This window comes from Cyprinus carpio, chromosome A19 (genome assembly GCF_018340385.1).
Source record: "Cyprinus carpio isolate SPL01 chromosome A19, ASM1834038v1, whole genome shotgun sequence".
NCBI classification, from domain to species: Eukaryota; Metazoa; Chordata; class Actinopteri; order Cypriniformes; family Cyprinidae; genus Cyprinus; species Cyprinus carpio.
The window spans coordinates 17,853,298-17,875,543 of record NC_056590.1 but is presented as its reverse complement, the minus strand read 5'-3'; the positions used below and the strand labels follow the sequence as shown (position 1 = coordinate 17,875,543).

The following is a 22,246-nucleotide window of genomic DNA, read 5'->3' as shown; positions in this document are numbered from 1 at the left end:
CACACACACCCTGAACACACACACGGTTCGGTGTCTTGCTCAAGGGTCTCACCTCAGTCGTGGAATTGAAGGTGGAAGAGAGCACTGGTCATTCGCTCCCATTATTCATTATTACAAAAAATTATATTTCAAATGAACTTTTGAGCTTTCTAATCATTATAGAAACATTAAAATAAAATGTATCACATTTCCAGATAAATATTAAGCAACAAAAATGTTTCCAGCATTACTAATAATAAAAGTTTCTTGGGCAGCAAATCGGCATATTAGAATTATTTCTGAAGGATCGTTTGACACTGAAGACTGGAGTTATGATGCTGATCACAGGAATAAATTACATTTTAACATAAATTGTAACAATATGTTATAATATTACTTATCTTACTGTATTTTTGATCAAATAAATCCAGCCTTTGTGAGCATAAGAGACTTCTTTCCGATACATTAAAATCTTACTGACCCCAAACTTCTTAATGGTAGTGTAATTTTTTTCACATATAAAATCTCATATTATTTACATCTTGCTCTTATACTAACGGAAGACTGAATATTTTAATATTTTAACATTTATGAATTGGTCCCATTCACTTCCAGTGCTTTTTTTTGTCAAAATTTTTGTGTTATTCAATTAATATTATGCCACAAGTACTGTCTAATCAGCTTAACTTGTATTGACCCCAGAATTTTTGTTTTAGAGGTCTGGTGTCTGTGAACATGCAGTTTTTCTTTTAAAGCCACAAAAATGCATGGTTATTGCTCACAGTGAGTTTAAGCAGCCAAAATGGGTTTGAAAATACTGCTAAATTTCATCCGAGGGAGACGGATACAAAACAACAAAAATGTTGGCACAGGATTTTAAGAACAGTTAAATATATCTGAATATGACAGTGCCACCGTGGGTGCCGGCAGGTTCTCTGAACACATAACATCTCTCAGCTCCTAACAGCTGTAGTGACTAGCAGCAACACAAAAGAAGAATTGCATAAAATCTTAGTGCAATGGACAAATTGTTCATCTCTTTTGGTCAAGTTGGTAACAAAATGCAGTACATAAAATATGTTTGATATCCACCCACCATGACAAATCCAAGAGGTGTACCATGATTATTTGTATTATTTTTCTAGTTTTAGAATCAGCGATTTCACCTTAACTCCTCAAGTCATCATATTGTGGGTTCAAATCAGTTACATCAGAGCTAATCAATAACTCAATCTGAAACATTTGCAGGTACCTAAGCCCCCTGGATTCTGATGTTCTTGTAACAGTTGTATCCTTTTCAAATCAAGAGAAATCAAACACTAAGGACTTGAAGGATGGACGCTTTGTCTATGCAAAGGTGTTTTCTGGATAGCTAACTTTAATCACTCCCCAGTAGCAGGCCCGTACCAGACAGATGAGACCCAGGAGATATGCGAAGGCCCAAGACACGTAAGTAGCATGGTAACGCCTGGCAAAGTCCTGAGTGCCCACCTAAGAGGAAAAACACCAGGGATGTGTGATGAGTTATCAAACTTAGTTTAATAGTTTATATGCAGTCCAAATTGAACAACTGCCAAGTGCTAATTTAAGTGTTTCTTGTTAGTTGGAAGGTAACTTATTTTAGGAACTGCAACATAATATATGGTTCAAATCAAAATGTGAGAATGATCATCTGACTCTGATGTGAATTACAGTCGGTCACGTTCGACGTTACGTCAGAAGAGACTGATGAATGGGGTCTCGCCCGAGAGCCCAATCACCTTCGAGTGGTAACAAAATGAGCCAATGGTACAAAGTGTACCTTGGTCTGCAGGATTTGCATCGCGAACTCCACCCCGCTGTGTGGGTATATAAGGAGCAGCGCGAGCAGCTCACATTCAAGCTTTTGCTTCGGAGATAAGCACATCTAGTCTGCTAGTTTCACCGGAGTGTTCTCAAAGCGAGTCTTCAGTTGGTGTTGGTGTGACGGCGCGGTTCTGCATTTCATCGAAGAGCTTCCTGTCTTCTCTTAAGCTCCAGCGTTCCCCTGAGCGCTTCAGCACCTCTAAAAGAGCGTTCTTAAAGAGTTTTCGGGTTATGTTTGCAACTTTTTAAAGATGCCATTCCGCCCATGTTTTTCTGGGTGTGGTCGATACTTGGCTCCTCGTGACAGCCACGATCTCTCTGTCACGTGTCTGGGCTTTCAGCATGCTGAGACGGTGTTCGTGGATGACTCATGTTCCCATTGCGGGGACATGGCCATCTCGGCGTTAAGATCGAGACTCCATTAACTTAAAAGGTATAGAGTCCCCTCTGCCACAAACCAAACGATAGAGCTTTGGTGGGCAAGGATGCTCCTGTCATGTGCGCAGAGGTCGTGACCCTGCTGTCAAAGGGCGTGATAGAGCCGGTCCCTCCAGCCGACATGAAGTCTGGCTTCTACAGCCCCTACCAATCCTGGACTTCCGTGCCTTGAACCGAGCTCTTCACAAACTTCCGTTCGTTTTCGAATGCATTCATCCATTGGATTGGTTTGCAGCGATTGACCTGAAGGACGTGTACTTTCATGTCTCCATTCTTCCTCGACAAAGACCGTTTCTTCGGTTTACTTTCGAGGGGCAGGCATATTAGTACAAAGTTCTCCCATTCATATTGGCCCTGTCCCCCCGCATCTTTACAAAAAGTTACGGAGGGAGCTCTGGCTCCTCTCAGGGAATGAGGTGTCAATATCCTCAACTACCTCGACGACTGGCTGATTCTAGCTCACTCCCGAGCATGGTTGTGCAAGCACAGGGATCTGGTGCTCAGACACCTCACCCGTCTGGGTCTTCGGGGCAACTGGGAAAAGAGAAAACTCTCCCCTGTGGAGAGGTATGGAAATAGACTGGGTCACCATGTTCACGCAGCTTATGAGCGAGCGCGCGCAGTCACTGCTGAATTGACTGAGTCAATTCGAAAGAAAGAGAGCGGCTCCACTGAAACTATTTCAGAGGCTCCTGGGGCATATGGCATCCTCAGCGGTGGTCATACCGCTTGGGTTGCTTCATATATGACCACTTCAGCACTGGCTTCACGGCCGAGTCCCGAGATGGGCATGGCAACAGGGCACATTCCGGGTGATCATCACTCTAACTTGCCGCCGAACCTTCACCCTGTGGTTGGACCTCTCATTTCTATGGGCTGGTGTTCCGCTAGAACCAGTGTCCAGGCTTGTTGTTGTGTCCTCAAGCTTCTGCCTCCTGGACAGGACCCCCGACTTCAGTGGCATGTCAATTGCCTCGAACTGCTGGCAGTATGGCTTGCTCTGCACCGCTTCAAGGCCTTGCTGAGGGACAAGCACATACTGGACCGTATGTACTACACTGCGACCATAGCGTACATCAACCGTCAGGGTGGTCTACGCTCCTGTCATATGTCACAACTCACTCGCCATCTCCTCTTGTGGAATCAGAAGCATCTGAGGTTGTTTCATGCCATTCACATCCCAGGCAGGGTCAATTGTGCAGCCGATGAGATTTCACATCAGCAGTCTTGTCCCAGGAATGGAGGCTCCATCCCCAGTCGGTTCAGCTGATTTGGGAATGCTTAGGAGATGGTCCGGTAGACCTGTTTGCCTCTCCAGAGAATTCCCACTGCCAGTTGTTTTACTCCCTGACCGAGGGCACCCTTGGCATGGATGCGCTGGCTTATAGTTGGCCGCATGGCCTGCGCAAGTATGCGTTTCCCCCAGTGGGCCTTCTTGCACAGACCTTGTGCAAGATCAGGGACGACGAGGAGCATGGTTGTGCCTTATTGGCCTGGCCGGACTTGGTTCTCCGAACTCGTGTCTGGGTTCTTGGCCCCTCCCTGGCCAATTCCTCTTAGGAAGGAACTTCTTTCTCAGAGATGGGGCACCCTCTGGCACCCATGTCCCAATCTTTGGAACATACATGTCTGGGTTCTTGACGGGTCACGGAAGGTTTTGGTACTTTGCCACCTCAGGTGGTAGCTACCATCACTTCAGCTAGGGCCTCGTCTACCAGACACTCCTATGCTCTGAAGTGGAACCTCTTCATCACTTCGTGAAGACCCCTAGAGATGCCCGATCAGGTCAGTGCTTTCCTTTCTTCAGAAAGTGTTGGAACGAAGGCTGTCTCCTTCCACCCTGAAGGTCTATGTGGCCGCCATTGCGGCTCACCAAGACTCTGTTGATGGTAAGTCTCTTGGGAAGCATGATCTGGTAATCAGGTTCCTGAGAGGGGCAAGGAGACTCAATCCACCTTGCCTTCATCAAGTTCCCTCTTGGGACCTCGCAGTGGTTCTATCCGCACTGTAGAGGTCCCCTTTCGAACCCTTGCTCTCAGTGGAGCTAAAATTTTTATCAATGAAAACTGCGCTCCTGATGGCTTTTGCTTCGATTAAAAGGGTCGGGGACCTGCAGGCATTTTTAGTCGACGAAGCATGCCTGGAATTTTGGCCGGCCAACTCTCACTTTTTTCTTGAGACCCCGGCCTGGATACGTGCCTAAAGTTCCCACCACTCCTTTTAGAGATCAGATGGTGAACTTGCAAACGCTGCCCCAGGAGGAGGCAGAGCCAGCCCTGGCGCTGCTCTGTCCAGTACGTGCACTCCGCACCTACGTAGACAGAACTCAGTGCTTCAGGACCTCAGACCAGCTCTCTGTTTGTTACGGAGGCCAGCAGAAGGGAAAGGCTGTCTCCAAGCAGAGGCTATCCCACTGGACAGTGGATGCTATTGTCCTGGCTTATCAGGTTCAAGACCTGCCATGCCCCCTAGGGGTGAGCGCTCACTCAACTAGGAGTGTAGCCTCCTCATGGGCACTGTCTTTCCTTTGGCAAGCCACCCTGACGTCTCTGTCGTTAAAACATTCCACCCTGCAGGCTGGGTACCTTAGAGATTCATGTTTATCTCCGCTACGTGGTTGGTATATGCCCTTGTAATTCCTCCTATGAGCAGGCAGCTTGCTAGCATATGTCCAGCTGTAATATGCTATCCAGTGCATTCTGTGTTTGGCATAGGCCCTCACTCGTGCTGGCCCCACGACAGGGTGCTATCACTTACACAGGTCACTGGAAGACAGCAATGTGGTGTTTTGTGGCTGGGTCACATGGCTCGGCTCCTCAGTGAAGACTTGAATGTGAGTTGCTTGTGCTGCTCCTTATATAACCACACAGCGGTGCGGAGTTCGCGATGCAAATCCTGCAGACCAAGGTACACTGTGTACCATTGGCTCATTTTGTTACCACTCTAAGGTGATTGGGCTCTCGGCGAGACCCCATTTGTCAGTCTCTTCTGACGTAACGTCTCCTTTCCCTCCTTCAAGGAACAAGGGTAACATATGTAATCTAGACGCTTCATGTCAGTGAAAAATATAAAATTTTCCACTGTGTATCCAGGAGCGTAATGAAATAACAAATAGTGTCCAGGGAGGTTTTTTTTTGTTTTATTCATACTGTCATGTAGTGATACTCCTTTGAAAAACACTTTTAGGATCAATATTATGGTGGGTCATCACATGACAGAGATAGCTAATATGAATAAATCATTTAGAATCTTTGTCTTTGTGAAACAAATAATATATTGCATGATTTTTATCTAATTTTTTTATGTTTTCATTTTTTTCCATCACCCATTTATTTTTGTATAATTTTTGGTACATTAAAATATCTAAGTTAAATGGAAAATTTACCCTTTTATCTGAATTTCCCATCTTAATAAAAAAAGGGTATTTAAAAAAATTAAGTATTGAAAAAATTGTTGTCATATAGAAAAAAATGTATACATTGATTAAAGTGTTATAAATGTATACTATTATACTACAAAAAAAAAACAACAACAACAAAAAAAAAACCAATCCAAAATAGTTTCATAGTAAGTCATGGTAACAAAAATGTAACATCAATAAACATTCTAATATATCTAAATATACATACATATGCACGCTGAAATAAATATTAATATATGTTCAAGTTTGGGGTCAGTAAGATTTTTTTTTATGTTTCTATGATAAGTCTCTTATGCTCACCAAGGCTGCATTTATTTGACCAAAATACAGTTAAAAAAAAAACTCATATAAAAAACTATTAAGATTTTAAAATAATTTTTCTATTTTTATATATTTTAAAATGTAATGTATTCCTGTGATGCAAAGCTGAATTTTCAGCATCATTACTCCAGTCTTCAGTGTCACATGATCCTTCAGAAATCATTCTAATATGTTGATTTGCTGCTCAAGAAAAATTTCTTGCTATTATCAATATTGAAAACTATTGTGCTCCTTAATATTTATGTGAAAGCTATGATGCAGTTTATTTTTACATTTTCTATGACGAATAGAAAGTTCAAAGGTTTATTTGCATCCTTGATGGATAAAGGTATGCATTTCTGAAAAAAAAAAAAAAAAAAAAAAAACGTACTGACCCCAAAATTTTGGGATAGTATAGAATGTAGCAAAAATTGTTATGACTATGACTATAAACTATACTAAATAATACTCACCGTTAAACCAATACCGATGAAAATGCAGATCATTCCTACTGTAATGTAGGCACAGCAGCGCCTTCTGGGTAGAGCACTGCCTACAGAGGATCTGAAGACAAAGATAGTACACATGCTTAGAACTAGTGTTGCTTTAAACTGACCACAAAGCTTTAAACTGACCACATATGTAATGTGGCTATTTTACTGGGCTGTTTCAGCCTCTCAGTACAGAGGTATAATGGTTTTATAGCAGATATTAGTCAGTGCTTGGCTTGCAACCCTACATAGGGAAAGAAGAGTTTCATGGCTACTACACAGAAAAACAAATATCCAAACTAGGCCGAAAGTAAGCTACAGTACACTGAAAAAAGTGAAATGTCCGTGCCATTTATTTAAAGTGCATTTTTATATTGGTTTAACTAAAATCATGGTTTCAGGGTTTAAACCTTTTCTGTTTAGTTTTCTAAAAGCAAATAACAAATAAATTTTGTTGAACAATTTTGTTTAAATAGCATTTTTTTTCTTGACATCAGAACGTTTTTGTGCAGAACACATACTGAATATTGCTTTACTGACTGCAGCAAATATTGTTGTTTTCTTAATTTTTTAGTACATACCAGAAAATATTATGCATATTTTTTAAATACACCACTTTATTAATAGTAAATAAACTAAATTAAATACTAAATTGACTAAAGAACTGCTTAGTGAAAATTCTACTTTATATTATAGCTAATTTAGCTTTCGTTTTTGGTGAATCTAAGTTGTAAAAATCCAAAAGAATATTATTCTGACCTACAATAAGTACTATTTTGGCTTATGTCTAAAGAAAATATACTGATTAAGTATGGTCTTTCTAATAAATAATATTTTTACTTTGTTTGAATGTTTTTGTCTTTGGAAAATAAATATTTTGAGGACTTTGTAAGAACTTGAACTAAATATAATAGGAGAAAAACTAATAAAATTGGCTTAACAAATGAGTATTTTAGTAGTATTTTTTAAGTTGGTCCAAAGTATAATTTTTCCAGTGTACCAGGAGTTTCAGATGTAAGATCGATCTCACTTGGTCCAGCACAGAGCTCTCGGCCGGCAGCCCTACAAATTCTTGTAGTCAAAAAAGAACTTCATCACAGAGTCACATGGTCTGCTCTTTTTCCTGTTTGAGGGCCATTAAGTCTTAACACAACCCTTCACATGCCTCTCATGTGATGGGATTTTTAAACATTCTTCTGGAATCACAACGATAGCTTAAGGTGCTGAATTTCTCTCCTTCTCTGCCTCTTCAAATCCTCTGCGTTCAAGTGGAAATCTGTGATTGGCTTTGGGAAACTCTCAGCTCCATTCATGTGTGCTGCAACATCTGTTGTCATAAGTCTCCCTCGCAGCGTCACTAGCGTGCAAGGCTCATGTTTCAGTATGTCAGCAGGACACACTCGGCAGACTGGCATCACATTTCCTCCCTCTTTATCTGAAACTCACCAGGGTTTATTTACTTTCACTTCTCCAAACTGGCCAGTACAAACTCAATCTTGACCTCCGGTTGGTAAGGCACATCACACTTTGAGATTTATGACATTTCTTCTGAGAACAGCACGTCACTGGTGGAGTATTGCCACAGACATCACATTTTTGATGATATATTATGACAAATAATGGCAACTCACATTTTTTTGCAATGCGGGCACTTGGCCAGTGTATTGAATCGTAGCTCCATCCACTGCAAAAACAAGAAGAGTTAAGCAGGAGGTTAGTTCTACAGTAAGAAAACATACAGCATGGCAAAGAAGCACGAATCATTTTAAAATCTACACCAAACTTGATTCCAGCAATGCAAAACTTTCAAATATTAGTGTAAACGGCTGCTGATAAATGATTCAGATATCTAGCAAATCTTTAGGTGATGATTTCTGTGAATAAACTGACATGTACATGTCCTAATATATTAGGAGAATTAGTGGATTTACCCCGGAACAAAGGCAAAATGCATTTAAAAAACAAGAATTTTTTAAGATTATAACAGAAGATCTCACAAAAAACATGTAAACCAATTTTTTCTGTTGCTGCCTCTTGACTCTGTAGGCCACAAAGATTTACGATCGTTTGAGACACAGGGCTCCAGACAAAAATATACAACTGAAATGAACCATTTAGGAGCCAAATGACTTTTTTAAGGTGACAAAATACAGAATTGCTTAGCATAGATGATTCATTGAGTTCATAGCATCTTACTTTAGTTCTTAACAGTCAGTAGATGAAAGGAAGATTCAGTATATAGACTATGACGACGTAATCTATTAAGTATATTGTTTTTTCCAATTACTGTTGTTCCTGCTTAACACAACAGCAAATGCAAGCAGTTGTGAATTCATTTAAATGATAAAGTTCATGAGAACTGGTTCATTTGCTCATGGACATCATGTCTCGCGATGGATCATTTGTTGAGTTGACACATTTGATGAAACCTGACAAAACTTGAAATGAATGCACGTAAAGTTTTCCTATATTTAATGTAAAACATTTTAATTTTTGTTTATTTTCCACTCACATTTGCAAACATTTTAATTATAGCCTGGAGCCCTGGAATCATGTGATTTTTTTAATTAGTTTGTCATTCGGTCAGTTCCACCAACTGAGAAGGTGGCAGCGTATTAGGACCTTGAAAAGATCAGAGGGGCCGCGAAAAGCCAGGCCTGAGGAAGACTGGGAGCACTCATCATCATCATCATCATCATCGCTGCCCTACACAGCAGGGGCATCACAGGACACCTAGAACATGTGCACTGGAAAAACTCTACACCACATATACACTACCCTTCAAAAGTTTAAAGGCAGTAAGATTTTCTTGAAAGAAAGAAATGAATACTATTATTCCGCAAGGATGCATTAAAATGACAGTAAAGTCATTTGTGATGTTACAAATAATGTTGCTGTTTTCAAAAGTCTCAAACTTTTGAAAGGTAGTGCAAATGCATTCACAGATCTTCTCTGCTTTGCACATACTGACACTGGAAGAAACATTACTGTAGGTCAAAGAGGAAATATTAATGTAAAGATGTGAGACCGTACAAGGAATGTGTTGCCGCAGTGGCCGCAGACCACACGCATGCCCTCAGGCTGGACTGGCAGAGCTGGCTGGGCGGGCTGCTCCTCTGGGATCACCATCACAGGACTCAGGTTGATGATCCTTCTGCTGGGGGCCCATGAAAACAATGTCAGTTTTTCACTATCTGCATGCTTTTATTAACCCTATGAAGTCTGTATCTTATTTGAGAACCCTAACCCTGCCCTTAAATTATCAATATGATCAAAACTTTGCTGAAAAACCAGTTGTACACAATCTACTGCATGCCTTCTGTCATCTGATTAAAAGTTTATACATTTTAAGCAAATAAAAGGCTTTTTAGTATAATTATAAAAATGTTCACCTTCAGGTCGTGGCACTCATGTCTTTTAGCTCTGAGCACTCTGATGATTTTTATAAAGTGAACGAATATTAAATATGACATATCAGGCTTTTGTTCATCCCTAAATCATCATTATATTACACTGCATTATATGTTTTGCTCTCACAATAAAAAAAAAACTACTGAGAATTGATCACAAACCTAAGCATTCAAAAATCATATTATTAAGACATTAAAATACATATAAACTATAAATATAAACATTTTATCTTTAAATAAAAGTAAGAACAAATAAAGAACTAATAAAATCACATTACAAGCAATAAAAAAATTATCTTACTTATTGGCCACACAAGTAGCAGCAACTGCACCAAATTGCATATTTTTGCTCAGTTTAGGCCTCAAAATAAAACGGAGAGAAACTGAATGTTTTTTCTTCCTCGAGCATGAGAATCTTTGCTAAAATATTAATTTCTTTAAAAACAAACCTCACTGACACCATTCACACTATATCATACTCTATGAGCCATAAAAGCCTGATGTACATTTAAATATATATATAAAAATACATACTTTAATTCTGATTCACAACAATTATCATAAAAGTTCTTTCACTATTTTATTTATATATATTTTACAGTGATTTCTCACAATTCTCACAGCTGTTCTTTCACTATAATAATTCTAGAAATGCTCAGACTGCTTTGTAAAAGCATATTAAATGTTTCAACATAGTACTAAGTGCAAACTCAAAACCGCACTGATTGGTTGAGCATTTATGGTAATGCACATCCGCAGTAATATACTGTTGCAGATAACACATACTGACTAAATGACCCTCTGAAGTGTGTCTTTAACACTTACCAGTTGGGCCGAGGGCATCCTATCCTCCTAGACGTATCTTTACAGATTAGCAGGCAGTTGCAAGGACATCTAACATACTTCTTTCCTGTTGGTGGATTTTTTATAGGCTGTTAAAAAAAAACGATACAGCATGTTTCAGACGGGACCACGCAATATGCAAGATAACAGAAATGTAACGCCAGTCATAATATAATGCATTAATATAATAAATCTCCTATACGATTTTGAATTTGCACAAATGCTCTTGTTTAAGCATTCTTCTGTAAGAAACCAACAACTCTTTATGTAATAATTCTATTATTATAGAGACTAGTCTGGAAGACTTAATGAATCGAGACAGAGTTACCTTTTAATACCTCCTACTGAGGTCAGGTCTGCAGAGGACTTTATGAAATCTGATTCTGAACCAATCAAGCAGAAGGTTTAATGTTATACAACAAGTATAGTATATACACTAAACCAATATGAAACAGAACTGTGTGGAACCCTATAAAATGAAACAAAATGGGACACTAATTATAGTCTAGAATCAAAATGAGCTCTATATTCATCTGTGGTATTGTACAGGTGAATTCCCCTTTCTAAAACATCATGATTTCTTGCTGTTTTATGAATCAGGCGACTCTGCAGTTCAGATTAAGCATCCATTGTTCATGTGAAGTGTTTCTCATGCAGACAATTCAATTACACTAGAGCACACAGCACTTACAGGTATGTATGCACATGGATCCTTCATCCCAAACAGTTACTTGTAGGCTCTATAAGGCTGTGAGGACTGTATTGTGGACTAAGTTGAACCATTATTCACTAATAAACTTCACCTCCCATAAAGCTTGTGTCTACCCCGCATTCACGTCCAGATTCAAAACTTGTGCAATCAACAGCGGCAAATGCTGTCGTAACTGTAACTTTTATGAATCTGGATATGAAAGCAGCAAAGACATGAGCAGAGGGGAAATGCCACAAATTAGTCAAGATGAGACTTATTAAAGCAGAGTTTAGTTGTTTATGGTTGTCAACCTATAACTTGCTGAATATATTAACTGATATGCGATCACATAAATCAGCTACTTTACAGCTATGAATATGGCTCAATCAATAAGAATTTAAAGCTGTAACAATCCATATAATATTATCAGACTTTGTTTCTAAATTAGGTGTATTATAATCTGGAACTTAATTCGCTAACATTAATTTTTTGTTCCAAATAAAAAGATAAATGTGATGAAGATTAGTTCATCAGTCCTATTCAAAAATTTGAGGCTAGTAAGATTTTAATGTTTTTGAAAGAAGTCTCATGTTCACCAAGACTGCATTTATTTACTAAAAATACAGTAAAAATAGCATTATTGTGAAATATTATTACAATTTAAAACTGTTTTCTATTTGAATATACTTTAACATTTTTATTCCTGTGATGGAAAAGCTGAATTTTGAGCAGCCATTACATTTCTATCAAGATTCTTTGATAGAAAGAATAGAAAGTTCTAAAGAGTAGCATTTATTTTAGTCATTTTTGATCAATTTAGTGCACCCTTGCTAAATAAAAGTATACATTTCTTTGAAAAACAAATCTTACTGACCCCAAACCTTTGAACAATATAGTGTACATTCCATTAGTAAAGAATTTAATTCACTGGATTATCCACAAATAGGCATTACCATGTTCTATAACATTTTCTTCATAACACCATGATAACATAAAATGCTACCATAAAAGTATGCATTAACTTGATATAGGCTTTGATATAGGCTTTTTACCATATTGTCCACCCCTAGTATTTTACTGGTTTGTCAGATGAAGGACTAAAGCTGTGCATGGCTGAGCTGAAGCTGCAGTTGGGGTCTCTTACCGTGGCCTCATTGCAGATGGTGCACTTCACCACATGCTGATGGAGCTTGCCATCCAGAGTTATAAGTGACTGGCACACTCGACAGTTAATGACAGGAACTCCTCTTGCATCTGGACTGGCGATGGCTGTGTAGGGTGGAGGTAATTCAGCTGCAGAGGGACAGAAACCAGCATGCAGTCTGTCACTGCAGAACATTTTCATCATCTGAAGAAACCTTTTCCACTATAAAGAACCTTTTGTGCAATATAAAGGTTTACTCTTTATGTAATAATTCTATTATTATAGAGACTAGTCTGGAAGCCTTAATGAATCGAGACACAGCAATCTTTTAATACCTCCTACTGAGGTCAGGTCTGCAGAGGAATTTATGAAATCTGATTCTGAACCAATCAAGCAGAAGGTTTAATGTAATACAACAAGTACAGTATATACACTAAACCAATAGAAATAGAACTGACTTGACTTGACTTAGACTTGACTTAGTCAGTTAATAATGTTAATAATGTAAGTCAGCCACTCATTATTGCAAAATAAACCCAGACAGGGTGATCAGGTTTTGCATCACCCTTAAGAGGTTTATTTTGCAATAACGACCAGCTCAGTTCCATTACTCCATGTATTATTCCACATTATTACAAGTCTATTTATCAAATATATAAATAAATGGCCATGAAGTATTGATTTGAATTCAAATTATTTCATTACTTGAGAAGAAAAGAGACCACAGAACAATAATAGACATGAAACTAGCACAGTTATGCACTAATTTGTTTTCCTGAGATAAAGGTCAGCAATTAAGCGGTCATTATACAAAAATATTTTACTTTGATCGACCAATCAGAATGAAGTACATTAGAGAGCCATGTAATAAGCAATGATAATCATTTTCCTGAATCATAAAACCTCAGAAATGAATCAAACACTGTGACTGCGTCCAGACAGGCCTTCTTGTCTTTAGAGCTAGAATCCACTAATATATGTAGTATTCAGTCCCATTCAACAGACCCAAAAATGCAGATTCATTGTGTTTAGCAATTAGTGCATCCTACACACACTTTCAATTACTCTCTAACATCCATTTCACAGAAGCTGGGCCATCAGCCAAACCCTGCACTCAGTCTCCCCTTGTCTTCAGTATTAGTGAAATCCAGGCCCACCCACTGTTTATTCTCAGTGAAATTAAGACATGTTCCTCCTGCTGTCTGTCACTTCTCATTTTTGAAATCATGCTGGCCAACAACACAGTCATATTGCAGCCATATTGAACATGTGACACCACAGCAAAATCAACTGACAGCAGCTCTGGCCTCATGACCTCCCTCAGCTGTCTGGAATCATCCATCTCTCTGTGTGCTGCTGCAAAAACACACATACTTGGTCCGAGAACTGAGATATTTTATCATATGTAAGTTCAAATGTTGTCTTAAAAAAATGCTTTATTAATCCCTTGAGGATTAGAGAACAAGTTCTGAAAATATGTATAACAATGGAAAACTAAGTTGTGCAAAAAACTCGATTCAAGTTTTTTTAAATTTTTTTTTTTCATTTTACTCCAAATATTATTATATAATACTGTTTCAAATGTCATTAAAGTAACTGAGTAGAAAATTGCAATTTTGTGAATTGTTGCTAGGATTTTGTAATGTTTTTGAAAGATGTTTTGTCTTATGCTCCATTTGTTTGATCAGAAATACAGTAAAGCAGTAATATTGTAAAATATTATTACAATTTAACGGAGCCCCGCACATGGCATGCAGGAAAAAAATAGTAGGCTAAATCGTGCGCACGACTTACTAATTCGTTCCCTCAATGTACTAAAACATGCACATGATTACTATTGCGCTCCCTCGATTTACTATTTCATTCTCTTGATTTATAAGTTGTGCGCACGATTTACTATTTCGTTCACTCGATTTGCTAAATCGTGCGCCCAATTATAAATCGATGGAACGCAATAGTAATCGTGTGCATGTTTTAGTACATTGAGGGAACGAATTAGTAAATCGTGCGCACAATTTATTTATTTTTTCTTGCATGTCGTGTCGGGGCTCCGTACAATTTAAAACAATTGTTTTCTATTTTAATTTATTTTAAAATGTTATTCTTGTGATGCAAAGCTGAATTTTGTCTTCAGTGTCACATGATCCTATAGAAATAATTCTAATATGCTTATTTGCTGCTCAAGAAACATTTCTTATTATTATAAATGTTGAAAACAGTTGTGCTGCTTAATATTTTTCTGAAAACCGTGACACATTTTGTTTTCAGGATTCTTTGATGAGTAGAGTGTTCAAAAGAACAACATTTATTTAAAATAGAAATCTTTAGCAACATAATAAAAGTCTTAACTGTCACTTTTGAGACTTTTTGAAACCTGTCTTGAATCGTCCCTCATCCAGAAAGCAGTCAGGTGTAAAATGTATTGTGCAGACATAATATAATTTAGGTGTAATTGTGGCATTAAAAACAAAACTACTCCACTGCGTCCTCAGAGGCTCTGATGTTGGAGAAAATGAAGACTCTCATATTCACTTTTACAACAAACTACAAAACACCCGCATTGTTTTTGAGACATTGTTGTTGCTAAAGCTGCTCGAGCGCGGAGAAAATGGTGGACAGCATACAGATGGCTGAGGGCGAAAAATATGCTAATACGGGACAGTCTGTCAGCGGTTGTGGGTGGGGCTTGAGCAATATGACATCATATCGCGCAGAAAATCAAAACGGCTTGATTATTGAGACTGTTTAGGTTTTTTAGGGATTAAAAAAAATAGTGGATGGATTTTTATCATTGTAGGGTGGTTGTGTCCACACACTGCTAGGACACATTTATATGCTTTTGTTTAGGAGGTTTGTTTCTTTGTTTTCATGTCCTTTAATGGGCTTTCTACAGAATAGACAAGGATCAGAACATGATGAAAACTGAACCTGTTTGAACCTACGTCCCCATGAGCACAAAAGCAGCTGTATCATGAACAAGTGCATCATCTACCATGCCACTTTGATTTTTTTAAAAGTGAAGTGTATAAATTGTGCACCACTAGCAACACCAAACCACACATCAAAAATGATCCAATAAACAGTCCACCAAAAACTCGCTCCATTGGTTCAGTGTTGCTGTGTCAGGCTGGTCAGGATCAAACAAACAATGCAATGTCATGATGAGACATGTTTAGAGTATTGCTCAAAACAATATTAGCCTTTGAGGCTAAAAAAAAATAAAAAATAGCTCCTGCATTGTTTTCAATAAGTTATAAAAATTAGTCTTTATAAATAAAGTTGCTGCTGTCTCACGTGTGTGGGATGCATTCACGCAGTCGTGTGTATTGTAGTAGGGGCTCATGTTGACAGTTTATAAGCAGATATCCTTATGCCTCACATACTAATATAGCACATAGCTTCTCTTCAGGGGCAGATGAAAAGCACTGGTCTCATTTCTCTGACACCATCCCACACTGTTTGTAAGATGAGAGGCCTTTTCCCAAGCCTGGAGCCTGCAGACAGCTGTTGTTGCAACTCCCTTTCTGTCTGCCTTACTATCATGTTTAATATCAGAAAGAGGTTGTGCACCCCATGTGTAGCAGAGATTAGCATGAAAAAAACTAATTTAAATATATTTAACATAGTCCCGTAGTTACCTTGCACATATTTATCCACATGAAATGGCATGAATGAAATATTTTGTAGCCTATGCTAGTAGCTAATTAATTAGGGAATAAAAAATCGATTCAATAACCAAATAAACTAAATAACACAAAAAAAATAATACTACTACTCATAATAATTTTTTTTTTACTTATTAATAATGTGATTTTATTTTTAATCCATTCTTCAAGCGCGAGGTGAAGCAGACACTTCTGTAGCTACCATGCTCTGTTTTCTGAGCTGTGCACACATCCAAAGCACGTACAGAAAGCCGCCTCATAGACTAGTTCGTGGACAGATACAAACACAATATTATGTCAAAATATCACCGTAAACACAGTTTTGTCACATTAATGGTTGAGAAAGAAAATGTGTGTGTAATAGCCTACACTGGATTTTTGGATTGACATCAACCTACCCGCTAAGGATGTTCATTTTGGTTTTAACCGACAGGATTGTTACATTACAATTTAATCAAATTAAATAAATTAGAATGGATAAGTGTTTATGACTCATTAAAAATAACATTTGTTTTCCAGGGGTTTCTATTTACATGCGCAAATACCAGCATAAACAACAGAACAGGAGAATTCACATCAAGTACCTGTTGCGCAGAATTAATTAATATAGCATATATAAAAGGAATAAATACATAAATATATTCCATAACAGATTAACAAAACGAAAGAAAAAAATTGTATGGCAATTAATAGCCTTTAGACCTATGTTGCGTTTGTATTTATTTTTGCGATCTCCACAAACAAGCCCACGGAAAATGAAACTTGAGACGGAAGAAAGCCGTACATGTTTTCTTTATTTGTGAGTTTTTATTGAGAGACCCACAGATAAAATTAGATCTACAATCACACCACACCCTCATCAACACCAAAAATAAATCAAAACACATCCATCCAAACATCAAAAATAAAATGAAAATGCTCATCCAAAATATGGAAAATAAATTAACATAGTGGCTTCACAGAAGAGCGATATGGAGAACACAGAGGAGACCTTGACACTGTTACAGTCTATGGGACAATCTCAAGCCTCCCGGTTTTCATCCAAAATATCAAATTGGTTCCGGGCGAACAGTGCTTTTATTAAAAATGACATGGTGGTAAGTGATTAATGACAACATTTTCATTTTGGGGTGGAGTATCCCTTTAATAATGCGCGAAACTGCATTATTTTGCACTGATATTACAATTTTGGCTGATACTGATTTATGGATGTAAGCACTATTCTGTATCACAACACTACAATGTACAGTACAGTATGAAATATAGATATTCAGGATATTCATGTGCACTGTTGTGAAAGAAAGGTGTGCACTCGAAACGAATCATTGCAAACCTTCATCACAATAACAGCTGTATCTCAATAATCTTTGCAAGCCAAAATGGTAATTGACAACAAAATTTAATAAATCCCCCAGGCCTATGGCAAAGTTGATTCAGTCCTCCTGCCCATCCCTAGCCTACAGCTACACCTGCATGAGTTTCAGTCAACTAATATTTGTTTATCTTGCGAGATCCTTGTAGAAATTATGTGACATCACCAGTGCAGAGAGCAATAGTCGGTCTTGTTTTCACCTTGGAGGACTGATCACTATCACTAAATTAAAACCCATTCACAGAATGTCATGCAGACATTATGCATGTCATGCAGCAGGACAAAGCTCTTTCGTATCCTTTGTTCTACTCAGTCTAACAGCACAGAGCATTGTTAAAGAGCTTGCAGACTGTTACTTTCACAGTTCTACACTCATAAGGTTTGATGCACACAGGTGTTTCCAATACATCTCGCTTTGGCTTCCAAATGCAACTGCAGAATAAACATCAGTCTCAGCACACTAAGCAATGTTGTGCACAGACTCCAGTCCAGCTCAGCAGTCTCCATCCCCCCCACCCAGGTCAAGCTAATCCCTCTCACAGACTCAGTGAGTAAACGCTCTTGGTCAAAAAAACGTAATCCAGGGGTTTGAAATACTAGGTCAGATAATGCTAGAGTACATTAGCACACATAGTTTACGCTGTAAACATCACCTGATCATGGTACGGTAAAAAAAAAGCCATTATGAATAATGAGATGAAGTGTAAGCGGATCATTACAGTAAAACTTAAATCTTTTTCTGCTAATCAGGAAGTGCAATATGGGTAGATTTACAAAAGAGCAAATATGGGCTGACAGACTGTTAGTGTTTATAAAGACAATTGGTAATTTTGAGATTACAGGCATTTGTTTACAAATATTTCAATGAATTTCAAATATGTATTGCATTTTTAAAAAAAGGGCTTGAAAATTGAAAATCTTCAGTTAACAATGCCTTCATTTATTTAGTTCACCTCACAAACTGGTTTTGTTATTAAATATGTAAAGAAATGTTTATAGTATGTCAAATATACCATCAAATGTGCTTCGCTTCCTATTCAGACTTTTAAAAGGTGGAATTGTCTGTTCAATTTTTGCCATCCTGACTTGGATTTGATGTCTCTTTACATCCTAGCAATCGAATACACAACAAATTATTCATGATTAGAGGAAATGAATGTAAAAGTCTAGAAATCAATCCCTGAAAACCTCCTATTGATTGACCACTATGCTGTGGTGGCTCTGCTAACAATCCCTGAGAAAAGCATTAAGGTAACATTTTATTTTAAGGTGTCCTTGTTACAGTGTAATTACACAAATAAGTACTGAGTAACATTAATTAACAACATGCACTTACTATAGGGTTAGGATTACTCGCTTATAATTATTCATAATTTACCGTTGCTTCTATAGTAACACGTAACAATAAAACTAAAACGAAGTGTCACCAGCATTAATGTAGCAAACTAAGAATTTATCTAAAAGCATCCCTTCAAAAACTGCACACTCTTCAGTTTTTCTGTTTACCAAATCGCTAATGAATTGTCATCTTTCCTTGTGCCTCCTTTATGTTGTTTACTGTTTGCAGTGCGTCTTACGTAGGAGTAAACAAGTGTTTTGATGACTTCTAATGTTTGTTATGCTTATAGAATCTGTATAATGTGGTCTGGGCCTATATGATGATGGAGACTCGTCCAGATGTCTTTGAATGAAGCAAAACATCTCTAGCAAGCGAAATGTCAACTGCCTCGACCTCGAAATATCCATACGAATTTGCATCCGGCTGAACCGGTGTCAGTCGATAAAGCAGACTGTTTAGCTACCAACTAACGTTATAGCTTAAAAGTCGACACAATGTATCCTTGTCCCGGAAAGCAACGTTTTTGTACCCATTATTTTGGCAATATCAGGCAGATCGAGGCCCGTTCTTCAGGAATGACCATCAGTGCTGTTATTCCTTGTCGTCTACAGACAATGTATCATATTAAATGAGCTGTAACAGGGTGCTACAGATCCCCGCTCACCGCTACTATACGCCCTCAATGATTCAGCACTCCTATGTCAATCACTATCCACATTTACCTCTCGGGCTCGAGTCCTGCAGGTACGGCGAAGCGGTGGGCGTGACATTCCCCGAGTTCGGTGCTGACAACAGCGGGGATCGTTCATCCATACCATCGGAAGCCATCGTATCAGTAGATCAGCACGGAGTAACAGGAGAGGGGCACTGAGACTCTGAGCTCAATGCAGGGCAGTGGAGAGGCGGAGTCAAAGACGTAAGCGGGAGGATGAGAAATCACTGCTGGACCGGACGGGATCTCCGTCCCTCCCTCCTTACCCTCCCTTCTGCAGCCCAGTGGCGGCTCCAGGATTTTTTTTGTTGGGGGTGCTTAGGTGGGGCTTAACAGTTCAGAGGGGGTGCTAAAAAACGAATTAAATTGAGTGAAAATAATGAACGCCTACAAGCTTCGGCTATCTAAACAGCATACAAATTCAGCCACCTTGTGTTTTTTATATACAGCTGTTTCGAAAAAGACCTATTTAAAAAATATTCTGTGATATTAAACTTCTCATATGCCACTGTTATTGGTAATATAACTTCTAATGCCAACTGCCAATTATGACACTTACAAATTAATATAATTTATTAACGGCCACAGAATTATTATTATTTTTTTTTACACAATGTGTAACACATATTACACATTTTTTTACACACATTTTTTACACATCTATTTAGTCATTTTTTCTGACCATCAAGTGTCAGTCACTCTCAATGTCAACTGGCAGGAAAACACGGTAAATTCTAACCATTTTATTATTATTATTTTTTTTTTTTACAATAGATAAAGTGGCGACAATTCATACAACTATTTCCACACAGTGGCATAGTGGACGGGCATGCAGAGCTTGAGTTTAACCTAAATTTAATAACTCCATGCGTAGGAGACCTTCAGCCAGCACCGGATACCTTCCTTGGACTGAGTGCGTGGACCTTACAAAACTACTGCCAAATGTGTCTCAATGGGTCCTGCACACTTTAGAGAGAGGGTACAGAATCCAGTTTGGTTCTTCACCGCCTCATTTCAACAGGGTTATTCCCACACTGGTGGGCCCCGAGCAGGCTCTGGTCATGGAACAGGAAGTAGACACTCTCTTGAGGAAGGAGGCCACCAAGGTGGTCCCTCCTCACGGCAGAGAGTCCGGGTTCTACAGCCGGTACTCCATAGTTCCAAAGAAGGTTTGAGGGTTGCGTCCCATTTTAGATCTGTGTCAGTTGAACTGCTCAGTCATGCGAATGAAGTTCAGGATTCTCACTCTCAAGCAGCTTGTGCCTCAGATCAAGTCCGAGGACTGGTTTGTCACGATCGATCTAAAAGACGCATACTTCCATGTCTGCATCCTTCCCACTCACAGGAAGTTCCTGAGGTTCGCTTTTGGGGGCAAAGCGTACCAATATCTGGTTCTTCCCTTTGGCCTTGCACTCTCACCCCGCACTTTCACAAAGTGTGTGGATGCAGCTCTGGCTCCACTGCGACTCCAGGGCATCCACATACTGAACTATATCGACGATTGGTTGATTTTAGCTCAATCAGAGCAGACGGTGGTTCGACATCGAGATGTCGTTCTCGCCCACATGAGAGAGCTGGGGTTAAGACTAAATGCCAAGAAACGTGTGCTTTCTCCATTACAGAGGATCACGTATCTGGGCGTGGTGTGGTCCTTGATGCAGGCTCAATTGTCACCTGCTTGGATCGAGTTGATCCTCACTGCAGTAGACTGGTCATTCACTGTCAAGCAGTTTCAGAGGCTGCTGGTTCTGATGGCAGCTACGTCCAACGTGATACCCCTTGGCCTGCTGTACATGAGACCCCTACAGTGGTGGCTCCAGACCAAGGGGTTCTCCCCGAGGGGAAACCCATTTCATATGATGTCATGTGGAGAAAGCCTTGGTTCTTGTCTCAGGGCCCGGTGCTGGGAGTTCCTTGTCGCTATATAATGCTAGCGACGCATGCGTCCCTCACCGGCTGGGTGCGGTCATTAGTGGCCACCCTGCCCATGGTCTGTGGAGTGGTCGCCATCTCACAAATGAAACACTTCCTCCCAGACCTAAGAGGCTGCCATGTGTTCTTGCCCTCCGACAACACAGCGGTAGTCTCTTACATCAACCACCAAGGAGGTCTGCGTTTGCGCCCCCTTTACAGTTTACAGTTACGTTTCCTCCGCGGTGCACTGAGGCCGAAGCCTCTGGCCAGAGAAGCTTATGCTAAGTGGTGGATCAGGATGCTATTCCATAGCCTCGAGTCCTCTGATCTCCCCTCTCCTCCTTGGGGGTCAAGGCTCACTCATACAGAAGTTGGCTTTCGGGGACGGCGGGCCCCGCATACTTTAGCCACTCCTGGCTCCCTTTCTCTTGCCTTAGATGTGCTCTTCCACACTAGGCAGGAATTTGGTGGGGGGGGTTCTGATGTGGCTATAGCCCCATCAAGCCCTAACCTAGCGCCGCCACTGCTGCAGCCACTGTCAGTGTTGCCCACTAGTCTTTCCCCAAGTGTATTTATTTGACCTTGTAAATATGCATTTGGTCATCACAGGAGAACATGTTCATTTTCTGTCCTAAAGCCCACTCCCTCATACTGTAGGTCATATTTGACGACAGTGCCAGAA

The 22,246-nt window shown here is 39.3% G+C and overlaps 1 protein-coding gene across 2 annotated transcripts; it reads right to left on the bottom strand.

Moving 5' to 3' along the window:
• Window positions 1-380: 380 nt before the first annotated feature.
• pip4p2 (phosphatidylinositol-4,5-bisphosphate 4-phosphatase 2) lies at window positions 381-19,915 on the bottom strand. Of its 2 annotated transcripts, XM_042776838.1 has the most exons (8): window positions 19,661-19,915; window positions 12,563-12,711; window positions 10,710-10,816; window positions 9,508-9,631; window positions 9,097-9,180; window positions 8,106-8,158; window positions 6,457-6,547; window positions 381-1,470 (listed from the first exon to the last, which is right to left on the bottom strand). In XM_042776838.1, exons 1-8 carry the CDS (start codon window positions 19,764-19,766, stop codon window positions 1,327-1,329), a joined length of 858 nt encoding a protein of 285 aa, XP_042632772.1. In that variant the 5' UTR covers window positions 19,767-19,915; the 3' UTR covers window positions 381-1,326. The 2 variants fall into 2 exon arrangements, with proteins under 2 accessions (XP_042632772.1, XP_018977849.1); XM_019122304.2 differs by lacking the exon at window positions 9,097-9,180 and having other exon boundaries at window positions 19,661-19,912.
• Window positions 19,916-22,246: the final 2,331 nt, after the last annotated feature.

Coding starts and splice junctions, on each gene's coding strand:
- pip4p2 (XM_042776838.1), bottom strand. CDS start 19,766: ATGGCTTCCGATGGTATGGATGAACGATCCCCGCTGTTGTCAGCACCG. Junction 12,712..19,660: donor GCAGGACTCGAGCCCGAGAG/GTAAATGTGGAT, acceptor GTCCCTCTGCAG/CTGAATTACCTCCACCCTAC. Junction 9,181..9,507: donor ACTGCGGCAACACATTCCTT/GTACGGTCTCAC, acceptor CCTGCTGTGTAG/GGCAGCGATGATGATGATGA.